Raw genomic sequence first — 17,406 nt, 5'->3', positions numbered from 1 at the left:
CCATGAACGCAACACACAGGGAGACATCCACGCACTTATGACTGAGCACTACACTCGCCTCTATGACACCCTCCTGACTGGTAACGCTAGCGACGTGGAGTCCTTTCTGGCCACTGTGGAGTTGCCTACTCTGACATTGGATCAGACCCTGGATTTGCACGCTCTTTTAGCAGAGGAAGAAATACGGGACGCATTGCGTGCCTTGGCCTCGGGTAAAACTCCAGGACCAGACGGACTCCCAACGGAATTTTTCAAAACTTATGCGGAACATTTGGTGCCGCAGCTGCACTCTGTGTTCCTGGAGGCAGTTTCGGAGGGGTGTTGCCCCCATCCATGCGTACGGCCAATGTGGTGTCCTTATTGAAGCCCGGTAAAGACCCCGCGTCCCCTGGCTCATCCCGGCTGATTGCTATATTGAATTCGGATGATAAGATCCTGGCAAAAGTCTTGGCCAACCGACTAGCGCCACTAGTCCCTGAACTGGGAAATTCTGACCAGAATGGATTTGTTCCATAGCGTAGTACAGCCCTGAACCTGCGTCGTTACTTTTGGGTCGCGGAATATGCCCCAACCGCCTGGCTGCGATACGGTTGCATGGTCTTAGACCTTGGGAAGGCTTTCGACTCTCTGGCCTGGAACTTCTATTTGCTGCTCTGACACGTTTTGGGGTTGGTCCCTACTTCCTCTGCTTAATGCAGTTGCTATACAGTGATCCATCAGTCCGGGTTCGGACGGGCCCATATCTTTCAGATCCGGTCCGGGTATGGCGTGGGACATGGCAGGGATGTCAGTTGTCTCCGCTTTTTTTTGCGTGAGCGGTGGAGCCGCTGGCGGCTCATGTCCGCACACGCATAGATATGGGATGGCGTACGCACCATTCCGCTGTACGCGAATGATCTATTGCTATACGCCAGGGACCTTCATGATATCCCCCCCCCCCCCCCCCCCCCCCCTCCTCTTCCCTTGATCGGGCCCTTAGCCTTTTCGCGCGAGCCTCCAGGCTGCGAGTTAACCCGACAAAGTCCATACTCTCCCCATTGTTCGGGAACGTCCCGGATCCGGGCTACACACTTGGGAGGGCACCAGTAGCCTGGTGTACTGATCCTTTTCGTTACCTAGGGGTCCAGGTTTATCGAGCCAAGGCTGACCTCTTTAACGGAAATGTTGTCGGTGCTACCACGGCGATTCTGTCTCGGATGGGGATCTGGAAGACCCTCCCATTAGCAATAATACAACAAAGCCCCTGCACTATACAAGCATATGAAACATTACAGAAATGATATTTATAGCAAAAAAGGATCAGTTAGTATACATCCACACTTTTGGAGTCACTTTTTGAGAATCAATTAATCCAGGTTCAGGTACAAGAGTTCCGAAAAAGAAAGAGAAATGTTCTGTCCTTGGTGTTAAATAATCGGTTTATTGTTCCTTTGTTAATGCCAACACGTGTTTCATCGCAGGGAACCTACTGCGAATCTTCAGGGCTGGACAAAAAACATAAGAAGGTGCATTTGCAAGAGGTTCTTATTGTAGATGCCGCAGGTTGGTGACTTACCAAAGTGTAAAAGTGGACATGCTTATGGTGACTTAGTGTAATTGTGACATGTTCAATATCAGAGTGAGTTTGTGAGTTATAGAGTGTGCGTGTACCACAAAATATGTGATTTACATAATAGAATGTCGATGTGGTAAGAAATATGTAGGAAGCACCATCAGGATGCTAAAAGACAGAATGTCGGAACACATGAGAGCTATTCAGAAACAAGATCCAAGATATCCTGTAGCCCTTCATGTAGCCAAGTGTCAGGCTAACACAGAAGACTTTTGTGTGTCTTTCTACGGAATCGAAACAGTGCCCGCCCATATCAGAGGTGGAAACCGTGAACTAACTCTAAGACGGAAAGAAGCCACCTGGATTATGCGTCTCCGGAGCATTGAATTCGGGCTTAATTATGATCCCGAGCTGCAGTACTTCCTAGGTTAACAGACTTTAATTAATTTCCTTGACCAATGTTTTTCTCCCTATGTAATCTGAATGAGCAGTGAAACCCATCCAACGACACCAATCCATAGATATACTATGTACAGTTCTCTTTGTATCAAATTGTGCAATAATAGCGGAATCGATTTGGTAACACCGATGCATTTTGTACTACACCAGGCACACTTTGCCCCACCAAAAAGAATCCATTTTCGACACATCAGCCTCACAGAACTGAATTCAACAATAAATATTTTTATAAGGCACTATAGCTCAATCCCTGTTCATAACCCCCCTACTTAGGCGTTTTTGTTCACATATCATGAACTGTTACTCATGGCTCCTTGACATTTTGATAATAAGACGATTACACAAACTTGAAACACTGCCACCACTTAGCTCTACTTGCATCTACATGCATCGAGCTTCCCGAGTATTAACGCTGCCTGAAATATTACCCACTTTGCCCCACACTTATCTTAAATAATGGATAGTAACTCTTCTTTTTTGGGACAATAATCGTTCCCCTTCGGAATAGGCACACACGCTCTAGTCTATTTTAGTTAATGGAAGACGGACTTCCGGTATATAACCGGCGAGCACTTCCCGTGTCGTGACCGTCATCGTAAAACGGCACCGGGAACCTCAAGAGGGAGTTTAGCACTGATAAGGTAAGCCTGCTCTCCCCCGACCCGAGGGGATGTCGTATCCTAGCGTCCGAACGAACTGAGTAATGGAGTGTTTCTCTAGTTGCACCCGCCCTCACCCAATCCTTTTGTTTCAGGTGTACCCGCCTGTTAAGGAATTTTGGTCTCAAACCGAGACAGCCCGCATTTGCTCGACAACTCCTCCCGGGTTTTGATATACACCTAACCCAATAAGGTACGAGTGTGTGTTTACATACTAAGAGTTCTTTTATTTACTTGGCGACTCGCCATGTGGGTGTCTATTAAGAAATAATAATAGCTTGTTCCTACCCAGATCCCCTAATCACGCAGGCAGCGTGCTACAAACCCCGATTTACCAGAATCAACTTACAAGAATTTTGTCCTGACACGGACTTGCCATTTTAATCTGATATTATTGGTCACACTTTCCTCACTAAGGTAAGCGAGACATACTTGTCTAATTGCCTTCTCAAAAGCTGTATTTTGGAGCCTGGTAGAAACAACAATGGTTCTAAAACTAGACCACTACCTAATAAAAACTAGTTCCTCTTTTGTCCTCCTTTGTAACCCTTCAGATATATCCAAATCTCCCCACTAATGTTAGTCATCTTCTGCCCTCGCCACATAACATGTAGGTCTTTTCTCCTTACCTACAAACACATAACGCTTATTCATATAGGCTTTCTTAATATAACTCGCAGCAATATTAACAATAAATCACAATGGCCCCTAAACATGCCAGCCAGACCATTTCCTTATCTAACCTGCAGATTCTACATAGAGAAGCAACTATGAGGCAATGCCCAAGTAGGGCAACATATGATAAATGTCTGAATATAGTTTCATACAGATGAATATGTGTTTTGCATTACTGTAACCTAGATTTTATGCGCATATATACCTATGTCACATGGGAATACCGCCCTTTCAACCACAGCCACAATCTTTTCACGACACCACTACACTCTCTCTACGGCAAATGTTTAGACCTACTATGCTTCACCTACTCAGTGTCTGCAATCCAGTGTTCAGTCAGACAATTGCACCAAAAAGTAATAAAAGATATCAAGACATGTCACTATAGATTCACTTAACCACACGCACACTCTATAACTCACAAACTCACTCTGATATTGAACATGTCACAATTACACTAAGTCACCATAAGCATGTCCACTTTTACACTTTGGTAAGTCACCAACCTGCGGCATCTACAATAAGAACCTCTTGCAAATGCACCTTCTTATGTTTTTTGTCCAGCCCTGAAGATTCGCAGTAGGTTCCCTGCGATGAAACACGTGTTGGCATTAACAAAGGAACAATAAACCGATTATTTAACACCAAGGACAGAACATTTCTCTTTCTTTTTCGGAACTCTTGTACCTGAACCTGGATTAATTGATTCTCAAAAAGTGACTCCAAAAGTGTGGATGTATACTAACTGATCCTTTTTTGCTATAAATATCATTTCTGTAATGTTTCATATGCTTGTATAGTGCAGGGGCTTTGTTGTATTATTGTTACTTGTGTGGATCCTCTTGGTCCAACTTTGGGCGGTTTTGTGAGATTACCGCCCGCCCTTTTGCCTGTACCTACCACTTTACGGTGCTCTCCACCGTGCGGACACACTGGTGTGCGCCCAATTTCCCTGGTTGAATTGGAAAATCTCCTTGTTGCTTACATACCCTCCCATTAGCAATTTCTCACAGAATCGCCTTGGTGAAGATGGTGGTCCTCCCCCGCCTCCTCTATTATTTTCCCACTCTGCCCCTCATCATATCGCTCTCCTTTTTTAAACAGTGGGAAAACGTAGTGCTGGATTTTATATAACCTCACGCCATAGAGTATCCATGGGAAAACTTTACCTGCCTACTGAGTTGGGCGGCCTTGCGGTGCCCAATTTCGAACATTACTACCTGGCCTCCCAGCTGCAATGGATTGCCAGGTGGATGTCCTCCCGTTGCCTACTAGACACGGCCTCCATGCAACTGCCGCTATCACTGAAAACCCTCCTCCAGATTTTTCATCCTTGGTCCTCACTTAGGCCCCCAGATACTTTTCTCCTCACTGTAGCGTACAAATGTTTCCGTAGATGTCTTTTCCTAACTAGGACCACCATCCCATACCCACTCGCCACCCCGCTATTGGGAAGCCCACAGGGAGACAACTACACGACGGCGGCTGAGTTGCATCACTGGACCTCGGAGGGGATAGAGGATGTGGGGGACCTCTTTCAAGAAGGCGCACTCATTACGTTCCAGGAACTCGTGGCAGGGTAGAATAATCTTCCCGGACAGTTCTTGCTACACAGAGCACTTGTAGCTATGTTAACGTCCAAGTGGGGTGAGCTGGCTCAGGAACCTCCCATGCATGCATTGGGCAGGGAATTCACAGATAGGGAATGGCTGGCTGCTCGTGGCGGTCCGACCCGCATCCCCGGAATCAGCGATTTCAACAGATACAGTTTTTCATACTCCATCAGGCCTACCTTACCCCTGCCCGCATCAACAGGTATTTCCTTCGCACAGATGCGGCTTGCCCCCGCAGCCGGCAAGTGGATACTGATCTAAGACATATGCTTTGGGGGTGCCCAGTCTTGACCGACTATTGGAATACTGTGCCCACTACTCTCACAGGCTGCACCTCCCACACCATTCCCCTGACCTGGAAAGCCCATGTGTTACATCTCTTCAGCAGCAACAAGAAATACAGAGCAGTCAAACGGTTTTTAGACCTTGGTCTGATAACGGCCAAACACTTGCTTACCAGGCAGTGGAAGTCCCCCCTGCCACTGCATCCACTTGCTTGGCGAGGTCCCTGCTCAATTGGGCAAGGGCTGAGGATGCGGTACTGCGCAGGGAGGACTTGCTTGGCATTCGTATGTTCCCCCTGATGCCTCCATGGGATGAGATGGTTTCCAAACTTTCTGGGGCAGACACGGGCACAGGATCTCCAAATGCGTCACAGGGGAGCAACCTCCCCCCCCCCCCCCCCTCTTTTCTCACTTCCCCCAATGATGTAAATATGGAATAACACTGACATTCGGACAGTCACCGCCTCTGTGCCATGGAACCCTACTATTACTATGTCTTGGAGGTGTTTGCGGCCCCTAGCGATTTTAGGTATGGCGGCAGGTCTTACGCGACTCTCTCTTACCCTTCCTTAGCCTTTGTTGTGCTCATTTTGTTGTATCCTATATGTTTGAACTGCACTGTTCCTGTGTTGCTCACGTACCGCCTGATGTATAGACTTAGCAGTACTGCTTTATCCTTTCTTGAGAATTGTCATACCCTTTGTTGTGTCAACACATCCGGAATTTGCATTGTCATGCCATTACTAGTCGAAGTGTACCTTACTACTGGCGATTAATTCTCCCCCCTCCCCTCCTTTTCTTTTCCGTTTATTACATGAGTGCTGCTTTAACTGTAATGTTTACTGATTGATGTGCAAAACAAACAAAAAATTACAAGATGGTTGACAAAAACGATTTAAACAAAAAAACAGGGAATCTGGATGATGCCGAGTCTTCTCTCTGGATTTAAGAATACCTGGACCAAAGATCTGAATCTGTGTCATCGTGCCGACCATGAGTGGTATCTCCACCTGGCGGTTGTGAAGAGTATCTTTGATCATTGGGGCGTGTTCCACGTGGATATGTATGCCACTAGGTCCAATTTTCATTGCCTGATGTTCTGTGCCCTTCAGTATCGTATGCAAAGATATCTGGGAGGAGGTGTTTGCAGTGAAGTGAGTTCTTCTTCATTACGCGTTTCCTCTCATACCCTTAATTCCTCAGTTCCAGACGAAGATCAGTTAAGACCTGGCCCACATCATCTTGGTGGCTCCAGATTGTCTGAGAAGGGTGGGGTATGCAATCCTTCTACACCACTCACTGTGTTCCTCCATTGATCTTCCTCACAGGGTGGGTGTTCTTTCCCAGTCAGGTCAGGTCCTTCATCCAAATCTCCAAATCTCCAGAGCCTACACTTTTGTGCGTGGAGACTGAGCGGGGACATTTAAAAAAAGAAAAATTCAGCTGTGTGATGACGTTATGTATGTCCTCTTATCTGCCCAGTGATCTTCTGTTAAATCTTTCTACTTGGTCGATTTGTCACTTGATGCACAGACCACCATACAGACCACTTATAAGCACTAGGTTGTGCTTTCTTTGGCACAAGAAGGATGTACCATGGGTTCTGTAAAGTGGTGTCTGATGGCCTTGTCGACCTTCCTCTATCTCCTGGACCAGTGTCCCACTTCAAATCTCCAATTATGTTGACTCCCACTCCTTTTATTATGCCGCAGTGAAACCTAAACTTGGTATTTACCTTCATGATGGGGTCTCCATTTTAGACATTACATAGTTGTTCTTTGTGTCTCTTGAATCTTAAGTTTGCTTTTCTTGTTGCCATTACGACTGCCAGTGCAAGTCCTTTCACTTCTTTCTCCCCAACAAGCTTGAACTATGAATATGAGCTTCCTAAGGTGGTGGTTTTCTTTCTGAGTCAGGTCAGTCGGTCACGCTCCCTTCCTTTTTCACCCCACCTCACCCTACAAGGGAGAAGCAGAAGCTTTATAGGCTGGATCTGAAGAGGATAGTCCGTTGTATATTGACCACTCAAAGGAATTCAGGGTGGACTCCAAGCTTTTAATTCAGTATGATGGCAATAGAAAGGAAAAGCAATGCAGAAAAGGACCTTATCCAAATTTCGTTTAGGTGATTCCTGCTGTGCAGTGGCCCAGAAGGAGCCTCTGGAGGGTATTAAGGCTCAGTCCACGTGAGCCAAGTCCTCAACATTTGCCGTGACTAGTTGATTTTCTGTAGGTGAAACGTGCAGAGTGGCCACTTGGTCTCCCTTCAAACCTTGGTCAAGCACCATTGCCGGATATATGGAGGTGTTTCTGTCCGTTCTGTCCTACAGGACTTCATCATATAGCCATCCATCAGGCCCTCCATCCCGGAGGTGGACCTGCTTGGAAATCCATTCAAGAGGTGAGGATAGAAATCTCCATCAGAAGAAAAAGTTACTTACTTCCAGTAAGAATATTTCTGGTGGATACTCTTTATACCTGCAAATTCCTCACTGATCCCACCCACCTTCCCATTTTCTGATTTATGGCTATGGGCACCTGTAATAAGATTCCACTTCGTATTATATCTTACTTCTGCATTTTACAACCTTATGTCACTCCAATCCTGCTGCTTTGGCAGCATAAAAAATGGTTGGGAAACAGATGTTGTCCCAACAGTGGGGCGCATCATGGCACCTATGGCGTTAGCTGTGGAAGACATTTTCCCAGACCAGTCTAATGCCTTATAGTATACTCAAGAGGTGAGATATCTGCAGGAAGATAATGTAGCCACCAGAGAACCTTTTCTTTGCCATTAATGCTGTAAGCACAATACACGTCAGATCAAAAAAAGGGCAATTGGACAGTAGATTGACCCCAGGAAGTCACCTAATGTTGAAGAGTTAGTTGCCAATTAAACAAATTTAAATTCTGCATACATTGGGAAACTATGTGATGGATTTGTGGTAGGTTGCTCCAGAAGGCTCCAAGATCCAGAGGATCCATGCACTCCCAGACACCTGAAGCAGCCACAGCTGAGCGTGTGCCTTGACCCTGCAGACATCTTTGTAAAGGCACGCATTTGCACTGTAATGTCACTGCAGGGAGCTCTTGCACCTCACAGTTATGAGCGGCAATGACCACTCAGACTAATTGGACATACAGAGACCAGAAGTTGTAAGTCCAGTGCTCGCTGTCACTCTGGTAGGCAAGCAACCAAAAGTATATAATAGAAGACCTCCAGCTTCTGAAAATATTCATTGGATTTTTGTAGAAAAGAAATATAATTTTTTTACAAAAACAGCTTGCCAAATTAGAAAATGCGTTGCAACTGAATGTTATGTCCTGTTAGGCCAATGTAGTAACACAAACTGATGTTGTAGCGGAGCAATTTGTTGAGTTTTCTGTGTGGGATGCAGTGGTATTTTAGAGCATGTTGAACGAAGATAGTTTCACAAATGTGTATTTGAAAAGTTTTGCCAGTGATGTCAAAGGTGTTATAAATAACATTGTTCTGACTTCCTTCTTGTCCACCCTTTCTTTTCATTCAAGGCTGAAATGGAAAAAAAAATAAGGCAGCGCATAGAGCTGCAGAAAACTTTCGAAGAGCAAATTGCCTACAAGCAGGTAGTACTTCAGGCGGAGAAAGAAGAGGACGCGGCCTTCATGCGAGCTATGATGGCGAAATTTGCTGAGGACGACCGCCTCAATCAAATGAATGCTCAGAAACGACGAATGAAGCAACTTGAACACAAGAGGGCTGTTCAGAAACTTCTAGAAGACCGCCACAAACAGTTAATTGCTGACAAAGTAAGACATTATCAATTATTTTGGGGTATTCCGCTTGATAAGTATTTCGCAATGAGATTGTTGTGGCTGAGAAGGGGCCATGTACTTTCTATTTAGGGTGCGTCCCTGTGTGGGTGTTCCTTGACGTATTTTTCAGAGAGCTACATTAATGATCTTGAAAGAAGCTTTTTAAAGTCCTGAGATTTCCAGACTGTTCGCTGTCCACAAAGCAGGGTCTGCGTTAAATGTTATGAAGACTCCTTTCCCCCTAATAGTACTCAACATTTTTATATACAGTTAACAACTAGTTCAATATATAAGGATATATGGTGCTTCCTATAAGTAATAAAACAGTAAAAAAAACTATTGTAAAATTCTGAGTTTTAAAACCTAATTAAATTATCGATTTTGAAGCTAGTGTTTACAATTGAAATGAAATGAAATGAAATGAAAAATTCCACTTATATAGCGCATAACTGCCCGGAGGCCTCGCAGCGCTGGTGACTGATTACTGTGTTCGACTGCAGGGCAGAGTTAGTACGCTTTTGAGAACAGGTAGGTTTTTAAGTCTCTCCTAAATGACATCAAATTGTCATTTTGTCTAAGGGACAGAGGCAGGGAATTCCATGCCTTCGCTGCTGAGCAAGTAAATGAACGGCCACCCCAACGGGCTTTCTTGATTTTTGACGTAGTTGCCAAATGCAGAGAGGCCGAACGAAGAGTTCTAGACGGCACATAGGGCGGTACTAGGGGGAGCAGCACTGCCGGGCCAGTTTGATGAAAAGATTTGTGCAGAATGCACATGGCCTTGAACAATGTTCTTGCAGCCACTGGGAGCCAATGAAGCTCCTTTAGGGCAGTTCTCGCTGACTGCCAACGGGGGATGTTAAACAGTAAGCGCGCGGCACAATTTTGAGTGACTTGGAGTTTTTTTGTCACTGATGCCGGAGCCCCTAGATATAAAACGTTTCCATAATCCAGGCGGGAGAGTATCAGGGCCTGTACCATGACCCTTCTCGCCTGGAATGGAAGTAAGGGGAGCACTTTCCTGAGCATTTTCATTAGCCCCAATTTGACTGGGTTGTTTGCCCCTCAAATTATTTTATATCCCTGTGCCAAACTTCTCATACCATAAATGGGATTACTTATCCTTTAAAAAAACGGACATTTATTAAAATGTAATCAAATGGTAAATGTATTGTCCCGAGTCAGGCTGGGTTCTCTGAGCATGCCTTTACAGGGTTCGCTAAACTCACGAGACATTCTGTACTCTCTGGGTGGGGGAGGAAGGCAATCCGTCTAAAACTTAACTCGAGACGAACGTTGAGTGAACCAGATACAGTGCAGTATATATCACTGTTACAGTAATGGACGGCTCTCACGTCAAAGTTTGTGTCAACATAAAAAGTAGGATTTACTGTATACACAGGTAGACACATTCTAGGAACCCTCAAAACGCACTACCAAATACAGTACTAACTATGATACAGTACATTTCTGAAACTAACCAGGAGTCTCACAGTTTACCATGCTACAGATGTGAACACAATACAGTACTGAGCATTATACAGTACACTTGAGCATCTCCATTTCACGGGTCCAGTCAGTCAAGCTGGGGTCCAGATTTCCTCCTCATAGAGGAGTCTGGGCGAGCAGCAGCCTTCATGCGGGGGGCTCAAGTGAACCCTCTTTGGGATTTTCTACGGGAATCTAAGAGAATTCTCTCCTGAATGTCTGAAACAAAGTAGGAGTGCACAGGGTTAGGAGATGGGGTTGTCCTTGCGGCCCGCACGCAGACTCCCTCTTACAAAGTGCCATTCTACCTTCATGGTAAATATTTTTGAACATTTAGAGGTATTCCTAATTTAGGCTACTAATAATTTTCACACAGCCTTTCATGTACATAATTCATACATGGTAAAGTTTGCGAACAATTATTCCGGAGATAATTGAATGTAGTGTTTGTAAACATATTTAATTACAAAATATACTAACAAAGTGTCCTCTGTCGGTTTGAGCCTCTCTACCTAATTTTCCGCAGGAAGGCCAGTCTGCAGCTTACCTGGGTGAGCTTGGCACCCCAAATACAACAAATCAGATTTCACCGGCCATGACTTATTCAGAAGAGGATAATGGGGGGGGGGGGGGGGGGGGGGGGGGGGGGTTTGGGGTTGGGGGGAGCAAGGCGGCTACCCCCGTGGAGATAAAGCTTACCTAAGTGATGACTTTGAGGGCACCTGTCTCCAATTTTGGGTGGTTCTTAATCATTTGAGGCACCTCTAATTGTTGCCAAAAAGTAAAAAAGATGATTGGACGGGGCACTTAGATGAGAGCAAACCTAAATGCACAAGTTGTCCGGGACTTTTATTCTTGCAGTATTTCAAAAAATGATATCAGTTATGTTTTTTTTTACAATTCTGTATTTCTTGCTGATTTGGAATCTGACTGAGACTGGTCCTTAGTCGTATGCTAGGTAACATAGCTTCGATTCTCCTTGACTGTGCAGAAAGAGCTATGGCAGGCTTTAAGGTTTGCTACAATGTAGTTAAAAATGATCATCTATTAATACAAATGATAGATCCAGTTACTTTGTTTCTGTAGGAGCGGGAACTCCAAGAACAGCAATTGGAAGAAGGAAAAGAAGCATGGCGCCGTGCCATTATTGAGGAAGAAAGACAGAAACTTCTCAAAGAGCATGCTGCTAACCTTCTTGGATACCTTCCCAAAGTAAGTCAAGTGTTGTACCTCGCAGCTGTTTGTTAAAAGGAATATTGTCTTTTGCATTTCTATCATATCAGAAATCAGTTTGATATAACGTATGTTTCGAACTCCTATCGCCTTTTCTTTACATTTTAAGGTCTAAGAGGCATCTAGGAATTTTCAAACTCTTCACAGGAGCAGGTCGTCCAGTATTTTGCATGTTGTAGCACTTGATTCAGAATTATTTTTGTTGGCAAACCACACTACTTTGTGAACCTTCTCTGAGTCTGTGAAGGAGTTCTTCAGTAGAAAGGCTGCTCACTGAACGTTTGCAGGTGAAAGTATCTAATGCTACTAGAGTCCATCTCTTGTTTACCTGTGTACTAAAAAAAAATCACTTTTTCTGTCAAAAATAAATCCATGGGTAGAATTCATCTAGCTGATTTCATGACAGCCCTTATTATGTGGGGAACATGTCTTGAGTCCTGATGAGTATTTGAAATATGAGCATGCCCAAATAACAAGCATTAATATTTTCATCTTAATTTAGGCAATAGGAATTGGTTACCACTGCACCTGTTAATATAAAATAATTTTTAGCTGCAAACTCTGTACCTTAATACACACACACACTCATGCAAAAGCACACACACATGTACGTACACACACATACGCACATGTACACACACGTAAACACATTTTGGTGCAGAGAAAAGTGAAGAGTCGACATGGCACACATACCTGTGTGCCATGCCTGCATCTCAATGCCTATGGTACAGGTAAGACACCCCTCTAGCTCCATGTATTATACCACTGCTGAGGGTACAGTTGCATGACCACTGTACCCCTAAAGAGTCTACGTCCATTCTTAGACATTGTAAGTGCAGTAAAGCCATAAATATAGGATGTGGGATAAATATATGTGAGAGGATGTAGCCTTACGGCTAGAGGGGTCGACCTCTAAGCTGGGGAGCAGAGTTCGATTCTTGGCAACGCCGCTCAACGTCCTGTTATTCTGGAAAAATCATGTAATCTCCCCGTACCTAAAAACAAAAAAAAAAAGAATGCGTCCTTTTGTAACAAAACTGGTGTTCATGCAAAACACTCTGATACCTGACATCCTTGGGCCTAGTTCGCGCTATATAAAACTCTTTTGGAAAAAAAACCCTCTATTCCTCAAAGAGGCCCAGATTCCAGCAGTAATCTTCAAACTGATTTACTTGACAGCTAGAATGGTTTTAATATCACCACAGTGGACCCCTCAATGGTAGTTCATTGAACTTCTTTAGCCATCTGAATGACCATACAGTAAGCTTTCGTACAGTCAGAACTTTCTGCACTAGTTTGGGGGCTAGATGCTGCATCCCAAGCTCCTTGAATGTGGCAGCCTGCCTCTTGAATGTATCCAATATGGACACTTGAGTCTTCCACATGATTGTATAAACATTGTAAGGGAAGGCAAACGTCCATCCATAGGAGCTTCCTACTGGTTCAAATAAGAGATTCTGTATTTGGTGTTCTGAAAACAATTTTGAACCAACCGCCTGCTAAGAAGTAGCTCCCATATTTACTTTATTTTAGCCAGATGAGGCTTACCATTTTTCACCATTAAAGTTCTCCTGGCATGTATTACTGCCTACAGAAAATGTTCTTCAAAAACCTCTTTTTTTTCCAAACCTCTTTTTTTCAACATCCCAGTGGTTAACAACTTCCCAGGTGGAAGTTTTTCCATAGCACGCAGATCTTCTCCTCCTTGGAAGTTAAAGATTGTACTATCATGTTTCATGGTTCACCGTCATACCAATCTACAAGGTTTCCTCACAGCAGCTTTCCAACAAAGCCACTTTCTTTGTGATTATAACTTCAGCATGCAAGTTAGCGAGATCTAAGCTTTATGTTACCATGAACCATATAAAGTGTCCAATATCAATAAGGTAGTGTCCTGTGTACTCCTCCAAAAATACTACCAAAAGTATTTTCAGATTTTCATGTAAATGAAATCATTATTATTTTAACAATGTTCTGTCAGAACACTAATTATCCAGCAGAGTTTTCTACAAACACCTGATGTTAGGAGAGTTCTAAAATTCTATCTTGAGAAGACTTAATAAATAAAAGATTCAAATAATTGTTTGTAAATGATGGTCCTGCACACATAGGGTTATCCACGTCCAAGCAATTACTGTCCAGATGGATAATTTCCTGTATTCTCTTATGCTACGAGCAAGCAAATAAAACTACACCTGTCAAGTCAACAGCCCACTGCACCAGAGGTAAAGCAGCGACAACAATGTTACTAAAAAATATTATCATTGCCGAAATCTATAAAGCCGCCACCTGGAGGTCCTTTCACAAATTTACACTGTCACGCTATTGTCTTTATTCAGATTCTAGCCCAGATTCCAAAGTAGGACAGGCCTCCTTGAAATATCTGTTTGCTTAGTTTTCATTGATTTGATCTTTTCCCATTGTGGTGTTATTGAAGACGGGCTTGCTATTCTATTCAGGGCATATGATTATCAATTGAGAACCCCTGAAGAAGGAAAGGTTTCTTACCTGTAATCTTCGTTCTTCTTCAGGTGAATCTCCATTGAAACCGTAATTGCAAAGAGTTGTGAATCCTTACTAAAACTAAAGAGTAATAATTCAACACCGCATACAATTTGCAACAGATTCCACTTCAGCATACAGTATCACATATCTGATGCTGGCCAGAGCCTGTCAACAAGTCTGAGCAGGATCTTTGTTCCCCCTCACTGTACTGTTTTCATAATTAGCCAAATAATAACCACAAGATTTAAGAGCACCTATCAACGTCATATTATTCGGTGTCATAGGACCCACATTATCTTTAACATATCAATCCAAACCTCAACTCTATATCTTGCCAAGTTACTGCTCCCAAAATTAGTTATCCATTAACTAGCAATGGCATCATTTATGGTCTGACAGAGTGGGTTAACTACCTAAATCTGTGCTGCTCCTGCCTCACCATACATATGTTTATGGCAAAGGTTAATGCCTTCAGTGGTACCTTAGCCCCGACACAGAGATTACCGCCTACCCAGTGGGGATCTCTAACTATGGCAAGTGGTCTTGTAGGAGAGTGGTGGCTATGGACTTTGGTGATCTGGTGGACCAGCCGGTATGCTGCCCACTATGGTCTAAATTACCCCATTAGACACCAGACATACATTTATTTTAAGGTCTTAGAAAATTAGTTACTCATGTTAGGAACTCTCCTCCATGTGAATAAAGCCTCTATTTGATCGAGACTTCTAGCTACAGATTCCTTACCTTTGAATTTCCCAGGTGTAATTCAAAGGTAAGGAATCTGCAGCTAGATAGTCCCGACCAGATAATGCGTTACCGAAGGTAAGTAACTTGTTCTTTGGAGTTGATGGGTCCTCTTTTTGAGCAAAGACAGACCTGAAATATATAGCCAGGAAGGTTGATTTAACTGACTGCAACACTCCAAAGCCTGACACTGTCTTTAATTGCAACATTCTCTCTTTAAGGACTCGTCACTTCCCTCTTAAATTCATTTCTGAATTTCATATCAATTGGACCACTTCCCTTCTTCCTATACAGTCATCTACAACCGAAAGTAGAACGATACGCATTGGATGTCTACAGTGCCCTACGATACTATTTAGACAGAACAAAGGCATACTGAAGGCCAAGTAGCTATTACTGAAAGACTTGTATTCATGGAACATGGTTCTTCCAAACAAGAAAAAGCTATATAGTCTCTTGCATTTTACCTTCCTACCCAAAAGCTAGAATTGGCCAACGATGAGAATCTGCTCATCAAACCCTTCAGCACATTAGTACTTGTAACAGCTCAAAGATTAAAAGTATGCAGGATGCAAAGGAAAAATGGAGAAGAGCCCTGAAATCCTTTACACACAGAGAAGACATGTCCTTAAAGCCAGTACCATCAATGAAACCTCCTAAAGAAGCCGAGCTTTTTACAAAGCCGTACTAGACACACAATTCACAGGCGTTCATCATGAATGGCCTCACAAGACTCATCCACTCTGTTACAGCCGGATTCCATGAAGACATAACAATGATTCTGCATCGTATGATCATAATTGATGGTCATACACATTAGAATAATTCTCTGCTGGATGCATGGAACCCAGAATATTTCATATCAATATATTTGGCAATATTTTCACATATGCAGCACCATTCGGGAGCCACTCAAAGAGGAACGTTTTCTGAAATTCAGACTGCGTAACTTCACAAAATCCTTTTTTAAGCATGTGTTGCAGTATCTATACTGCAAATTGTAATGTACCTGTCTCTCTTTGAGGAGAAATCGCAGCCTCATAGACTTGCATCGAAGAAGCTTGAAAAAATGGGTTCTGTCCCTGTAAGACCCTAGGAGGTTGCACTACCCGTGATGCTTTGCATTGACAGTTGCCTCACCGGATCAGTTCTTTATCCAGTATTGGGGTATCTTGCATAGATTCACATGCCTGAATCATTCCCCGTCGCCGAGGCCGGAGTCCCACGGTATATAAAAAAGCAGTGCCAAAGGTAAATTAGTAGTAGGCCCTAAGAGAAAGGCCTGAGGTCTAGATTGGTCTTTTTAGCATAATGAGGTAGATAGGCTACTACAAAGTCTTTGTTCCAACCAATCAGCTCATAGCACCCTCTAGAACCCTCTCTGCAGAGCCAGTTCTCCTCAGATTTTCACCGCACGCCGTGTGGAAGGGAGTCTCCCTAAGTCTCTACTCAGTTTTTTCCATTCTTCAGGATGTCTGACAAGAAGGCGTTGTTTAGACCTTGCAGAACATGCGACAAGAAATGAGTCGGACATGGAAGACGCATACTTTCACATCCCAATTCATCCAAAACATCGAAAGTATCTCCGTTTCACTGTGGCTGGCGCCCACTATCAGTTCAAATTACTCCCATTTGGCCTCAAGTCGGCTCCAAGGATTTTTACGAAGTGCCTGGCTCCGGTAGCGGCAAAATTACGCTCTTCGGGAATCCAGGTTTTCCCGTACTTGGAGGATTGGCTAATCAAAGGTCCTTAAAAAAACAGGGTACGGAACGACATAACAACGTGTCGCAATCTCTTTGCGTCCCTGGGTCTCACTGTAAACATGGGCAAATCCCAATTACTTCCAAGAAGGATTCTACCTTTCCTGGGTGCTCGTCTGGACACAATTCAATGCAAAGCATTCTTGTCTCAAGAAAGGCAACTTCGTCTGCAGAAATTAGCAATACAAGTGTCAAAAAGAAAGTCACTTTCTGTTCGCCTGTTCGCTTCACTTCTGGGAATGTGTTCTTCGGCTATAAATCTCATCCCACTAGCACGTCTGAAAATGCGGCCTCTGCAGGAGGAGCTACATCTTCAGTGGGAGCAAGCGACCGGTTCCTTCGACAACATCATCACAGTAACCCCACGCCTGGTATATACTGCTTCAATGTTGGGCGCAACTGCGCAATCTGAAGCAAGGACTCACATTCTTGCAAACTCCTCCGGACTTCGTTCTGATGACAGATGTGTCCATGGAGGGCTAGGGAGGTCATCTCCAAGACTTACAAGTACAGGGCAAATGGTCTCCGAAATACAAACCATGTAACATCAACTCATCACATCTGCAGGCGTTCCTTCCCAGAATCGCAGGGTCTTCAGTTCTGGTCTGAATGGACGATACCACCAGCATGTTTTATGTA

General features: G+C 43.8%; 1 protein-coding gene across 1 annotated transcript in view; it reads left to right on the top strand.

The window, feature by feature from the left end:
• Positions 1 to 17,406, top strand: part of MNS1 (meiosis specific nuclear structural 1) — a 241,947-nt gene that overhangs the window by 203,745 nt on the left and 20,796 nt on the right. The window contains exons 8-9 of the mRNA XM_086958353.1: positions 8,773 to 9,030; positions 11,611 to 11,736. Of these exons, the coding sequence (XP_086814479.1) occupies positions 8,773 to 9,030; positions 11,611 to 11,736 (384 nt within the window). The remainder of the gene's footprint in view (positions 1 to 8,772; positions 9,031 to 11,610; positions 11,737 to 17,406) is intronic.

Source organism: Lissotriton vulgaris, chromosome 2_1, assembly GCF_964263255.1.
Source record: "Lissotriton vulgaris chromosome 2_1, aLisVul1.2, whole genome shotgun sequence".
In the NCBI taxonomy this organism is placed as follows: domain Eukaryota; kingdom Metazoa; phylum Chordata; class Amphibia; order Caudata; family Salamandridae; genus Lissotriton; species Lissotriton vulgaris.
The sequence above is the reverse complement of the archived record's forward strand: the minus strand, read 5'-3'. Positions and strand labels throughout refer to the sequence as shown.